We start from the raw sequence: 6,040 nt of genomic DNA on the forward strand, positions 1-6,040 counted from the left end.
TGCATTTTATAATCTAAGTCTTCCTAAAACATATTAAGTAAACATATGTTCTTTCAAATGCAAAGCTGTTACTGTATATTGTGCTAGTATTTTACTTTAAAAAAATACTGCTGAGTTAGGTAGTGTTTGATACATTAAACTACAGTATGTCGCCCACCATGCTATTGGTTCTCACATTTGGCAGCATTGCAAGTGTTTGGCATCTGCACTTTTCCATTCAGCTATCTCTTCTGGTCCACCTGTCATTCCATCATGTGTGCCACTTATTATTATAACACTGCATATTCAAGCATTGGCTGGTGGCTATTTAAAACATCTTATACTAAACATTCAGTTAACAGTATGAAATCGGATTGCATGGATTAAAATAGATGTGTTTAGTATGCTGTAATGGGTTGTGTGGAATATATATAAAGCTCAGAGTAGACATAAACTTAGTGTATTCCTTATGACTTTCAGTAGCAGGTCAGTGACAGTGTTTATTACTAAAGGTGGACATCTATGTGTTGATTCGCTCCAAGGGCTCTCCTAAGACTATATTTAACCCAGTGAGATCTCTGAAGAGAAACATGAGTGTCTACTTGCACCACTCCTCATCCATCTCCACCTTCATCGCTATTCCCATCGCCCTGGCTGCCGAGGCCGTGTAACATTGCCAGTGCAGTTCAGTGAGTGTACCGCTGACTCGAACAGGAGGAGGTTACAGTAGTTTCCTGGCAGCTGCCTTGTGCAAAGGAAGTCTGCCACAGCACAGCAGTCCTGGAGGAATGTGTTAACATGACCCAAAACAATGCAGCTCATCCTGTGAGACCTTTTAGTCTCTGGTTCTAAGCCACCTGGAAGGCCTTGGCTCACCTTTGCCTATATGTATGGTCACTTGTGACCTTTAATTAACACACTTAACTGTCTTCTCGGGTCTGAATATGCTTCCTATTATTTGTATTCCAATACCCACCCATTAATCCCTGTACCCTTTAACACTTCCTGAATCCGAGCGTATCAAATTTAACAGCCGACTAAAATAATCACGCCATAAGCTCTCGCTTGCTCTGGTCTGCTTCCAGACATATTGGCCAATAGTATCCTATGTCAGTATTTTTCCTCTTAGCACACTGTAGTACTCTTCTAGTGTGTGTTTACCTAAACAACAGCTTACCAAAGTATTATGTTTCCTTTGACCCAAACAATCACATATATTTCATTCAAGACTTTACAACAAGATTTTGGGTTTCTCTTTTAGTGCCTTGATACCACCATTTTGTCTTTCAGGTAACCCTGCAAAAACCATCCATCTTTCACACCTTTCCTTCCCAAACATGAACTTGAATTAAATTTCCAACCTCTCTGTCATGTCTGAGGTCAGGCAGTGTCTCCAGGCAGAAGATGAGGATGGACACCACGATTACCATCACACTAATGATGGCGATGATGCGTGCACCCGATGAGGACTCTGGGTGCTCAAACAGCATCCACAGTTTTCTCTGGAGTCTGTTGGATGGCAAAGGCCTCTCCTCTTCTTTTGGAAAACCTTCGTCCTCCTTGAAGCGGTTCATGATGTCCTCTCCGAGCTCATAGAATATCAGCTCATCCATGAAAATATCCAGGGGTATGTTTGCAGGCCTCCGAAGCCTACCCCCTGACTGGTAAAAATACAGAATGGCATCAAAGCAGGCTCGATTGCGGTCCAGGAAGAGCTCATTTCGAAGTGGGTCAAAGTAGCGTGACCTTCGTCTGGGGTCGCCGAGCATGGAGTCAGGGAATTGGGCTAAGGTGCGAAGCTGAGTTTCATAACGCATCCCTGATACATTGATGGCCAGTCTTTCACTCAGTGCCCATCCATTCCTCCATAGAGATCCTGAGCGACGCTTTTCTTTCTTCTTCTCTTTCTCGTTTCCCCTGATCTCCTTCTCTCCTTTCTCCTCACTGTCGAGCTGGTCCTTGAGATGCTTGTCCTTCTCCCCATCGCTCTCTTTCCCTCTGCCTTCTCCTTCACTGGACTGTGGATCCCTGCTTTCCATCCCTGTTATTATCCTAACCGAGGGAATGCTGCAAACCACCCTCTTGAGATTTTGAACACCTGGACTTAAAAGAAAACCTGTTTAAAACCAGAGTGATTATTACATCAGCGAAATAGGTTTTCAGTTGATAAGCATTAGCAGCAAAGGACTAAAGAGGGGAAATTGACATTTCATGACAGATTTCATTACATTAAAAGTTAATTCATGGTTTTGTTTTTAGATGAACTGAAGGCAAGACAACAAACAATGTTAGTACCCAGTTAATGAATATAATTTACTCACTAAGAAAAACAGCTGGTGGCAGAGGCTAATGACGGGGTGAAAAATCACATTGTTTGTTTCCTTCGGCTCATCAGGTTGTCTCTCTTCCTCTCTATCATCGTGTCTGCCTGTCACAAGCACAAAGCCCTTGTTTGGCTATCTAACTTATCACACAGAGGTTTAACTCTGATCAACTTTACACAAACTGTACTTCCAGTTATTTGCTCCAGGATCTCACCCTGTCCCTCACTGCCTCACGTTGTCTGCCTTCAAATTTTGGGGGGAATGCTGTCCTGTTGAAATTTGATCTGTGCTGGACCCCTCCACCCCCTTCGTGTCCCTTCCCTCCATTTTAGCTAGGGGGCATGTCAACCTTCAACCTCCCTATCAAATGTCACCTCTGCATGGTATTGCCCTCTCTAACAAGCATGGGCGTGTGAATGACAGAAAACCCTCACTGTTTTTCATTAAGTCGAAATGACTGGATTTGAATGTGCGTAGATTAAAAACCAGAACTGTGGAGTTTGAGCGTCATAGAACGAACATATAGAAAACATATTTTTAAAGCTTTCTAATTAATTCCATTTTCTAGCGTCTTCAGTAGGCTCCTCCAATTACACTCAAACCAATGCTGCAGCCTGAGATTGGGGTGAACTGAAATATGCTGCAACAAAATTCCATGTTAAATTACAATAAACTACTTGGATCTGTTTGGCAGCATGAAATTGTTATTTTACAGTATAACTACCGTAATCAACAACAACAGTGTTGTAGTTACTAAGTTGCTCTAAATATGTTTTCCTTTTTACATCACAGTCATTTATTTTTACACCAAATTTAATAAATTTTGTAGTATACAAAAATGTAAAAGCACAATCACTTGAATTTCTTACAAAGCTCATATTAAAAATTTACTTTTGACATATCTTCATTTATGTAAATATTATTAGGGTTGATTTTCACAAAGTCCACCACTAAACTATTCCACAAGTTGGCAAACACAAATGAAATCATCATCCATTATTATTTTATTTAATACATCTCGTGCTTTTGTTATTTTTATGTACAAAAATGTCTTCAGTGACACAAACCTCACATTTTTCTATTTGTGGAGCGGCACAATAATAAATTATTTACCAGTGTAGGTTTTATTTTGCTATATCACATATTCACCCTCATTTCACAGATAATGATACTTTGAGTTCAAAGGAAATTGGACCCTTGTCTGCCTCCATCACCTCTAAATCAGGATCAGCCCCCACCAGACTCTCAATCTGTTGCTGACGATAGCTGTGCCACACAACAGGCTTCATGGGGGGAAAAAGAGCTACCGCCTACACCTTGGATCTGCTAGTTCATGCAGTTGGGTGGAAAATCATTCAAGTGTCTGTGACAACTTACAGGGGTACAAACGGACAATACGAGAAGAATATTATTAAATTTGTGGATTTTTATTTTTTTGGACCGTCATGACTGTAGAGAGATAATCTACTAGAAACAATCAGATTCAAGCCATTGTTACATTTAATGACAGGGCTGTCTTCTGAGGAGTCATTTGTTACCCATAAACAAAAAAGAAATAATATAAAACTATATTAAAATAGATAAATGTGCCCTAGAAGAAGAATACCAAGCTGTTATTGTTTTCAGTAATGTGTCACATATTGTAAAGGACCACAGATTATTTCTAACTGCACACACAATACTTGTGATGTTAACCTATCTCTACCAAAGTGGATTACTACTATGTTTTACCACCAGAGGGAGGTGATGTTTAGGCACAAAGGAGAAAAACTGAAAAAGGCCTCTGCAGACATTTCTAATAGCTGTTGGCAAAAAAAAACAAACTGCCATCCGGGCTGATATAATACACTGTCATTTGATCACAGTCTGCTTACTAAGAACCTGATGACCATTTGTTTTACAAACCAATACACTCAGGCATATACAGATACAAATATTTCAACGCTTTGTGAATATAAAGTATCAATAAAATGCAAGAGGGAATTCAGCTAGATTTTTTGTTTTGGGTTAAAATTTTGGAAATAAATCATTTTGTGGTATTCTTGGTGCAATATTCATCATAACCTGATTGCTCCTGGTTCTATATAGTGCCGTATAACTCTGCTGTTCGTGCAGCTATGCAGCACAGTCATTAAATCTTGTGACTCCCATGGGATGGCTACACATAACCACTACAATTTCACAACACAGTTTGAAACCGACAGTTGGTAACCATGAGTAGAAAGAACAGCCAATTCATTAGACCACATTTTTATTTCTTAGCATGTGGCCCCTGCACCAGCTTCACTGCCTTAATTTTCCAAGCAGCAGTAGTGCAAATGTTATGCAGTAATCTTGTTCCACTACGCAAGTTTTCTTTTAAGAGGTTCAACAAGCTTTGGTTTCTAAAGATACTTTCTCCCGGTAACAAATTTTACTCAAAATGAGGCTGCTTTGAGTTAAAAGTGATAGAAACAAGTACTAAACCTAGACAGCATATAAGACAGACGTAGCTTCTGGGTTGGAAAAATTAAGGCACTGCAGGAGTGTCTTAAATCTGCTTTCTGTCTACAGGCTACTAGATAGGTGACTGTGACTGCAAAAAAAGACTTACAGTCCCATAGTAGTTTATTTTTTAAAATATTGTTTTAATTTTGGTCATATGTTGTTTTTTTTTAATGAAGAGTTGTCTGTGATATGAATCCACACACTGAATATTTCTTATCAAACATAACTCATTGGCCAATGAGTGCGCAGTTTCACAGTCAGACATATTCCTCACTAGTAGTTTTTTTCTCTTTAGCAAGCCAGATGACAACGGAAGAAACACTCACCTCAAGGCTTCAAAAAACACGACCTCAGAAACCAGTGACTACCATCATGGTAACTACATCCATCTTTTATGCTGTCCCTGATGTTGACACAGACAATGGCTAGCTATTTGCTACTTGACATCAGCTAAATTGAGTTGCTGCTTTCCGAAGCATTTAGCGAAATAAAACAGTGTGTCTTATTGTTAACTATAGTAAAAGCCCCTCCAAAGAACTTAGTTAGTAGTAAGTGAAAACTTAGTATCTGTCAGTTAGTTTGCCTGAATTAATGGGTGTTTGCCTCTGTTTAATGCACACATACCAGTATATGGATGTAGGTTGCTAACAAAGCCAGCTAGCATTAGCTGATAACTTAACAGACTGGCTCTTCGTTCAAATATGGTCACTTCGAGGTAAAAAACAACAACAACAACAGGCACGTGACTAAAATGCTTCAAAATGGCGCTTCACAACCAGGTTCCTAAATATCTGGGTTTCTTTCTTCCAAACAGTCCATAGTTCAGGTATAAAATATTACAGGTAGTAAGTAATACACTTTATTGCCAAAGATTTCACATTCATCAGTATAACTTGAGTGATAATTCCATAGCATTTAATATGAGGTTGGCCCACCCTTTGAAGCTATAACAGTTTCAACTTTTCTAGGAAGGCTTTCCACAAGGTTTAGGAGTGTGTTTATGGGAGTTTTTGGTGATTCTTTCAAAAGTGCATTTTTTAGGTCAGATGCGAAGGCCTTGTTCACAGTCTCCACTCTGATTTATCCCAAATAGGGATGGGTACCGGTTCTGACATAAACGGTAGTAACCAGACCGAAAAGCAGCGCACATTTCGGTGCTTTATTTCGGTGCTTTTTTTTTTCCTGAGCTGTGATACACTTCTAGCCAATCATTTTACGTTTCCCAGGATAGTAGGCGGGGCCAGGTACGT

At 39.6% G+C, this 6,040-nt stretch overlaps 1 protein-coding gene across 2 annotated transcripts in view; it reads right to left on the reverse strand.

The window, feature by feature from the left end:
• LOC102198011 (potassium voltage-gated channel subfamily A member 7-like) overlaps nucleotides 1-2,552 on the reverse strand; it is a 4,733-nt gene extending 2,181 nt beyond the window's left edge. Inside the window, exons 1-2 of one of the 2 annotated variants that reach the window (XM_005748490.1) lie at nucleotides 2,301-2,552; nucleotides 1,341-2,082 (exon numbers count right to left, since the gene is read on the reverse strand). In XM_005748490.1, the coding sequence (XP_005748547.1) occupies nucleotides 1,341-2,018 (678 nt within the window). In that variant the 5' untranslated portion in view covers nucleotides 2,019-2,082; nucleotides 2,301-2,552. Of the gene's footprint in view, nucleotides 1-1,340; nucleotides 2,096-2,300 lie in introns of both variants that reach the window. The other variant, XM_013914772.1, reaches the window with a different exon arrangement.
• Nucleotides 2,553-6,040: the final 3,488 nt, after the last annotated feature.

The sequence above is a fragment of the Pundamilia nyererei genome, unplaced genomic scaffold (assembly GCF_000239375.1).
Source record: "Pundamilia nyererei isolate P.nyererei 1_Seehausen unplaced genomic scaffold, PunNye1.0 scaffold00223, whole genome shotgun sequence".
Taxonomy (NCBI): Eukaryota; Metazoa; Chordata; class Actinopteri; order Cichliformes; family Cichlidae; genus Pundamilia; species Pundamilia nyererei.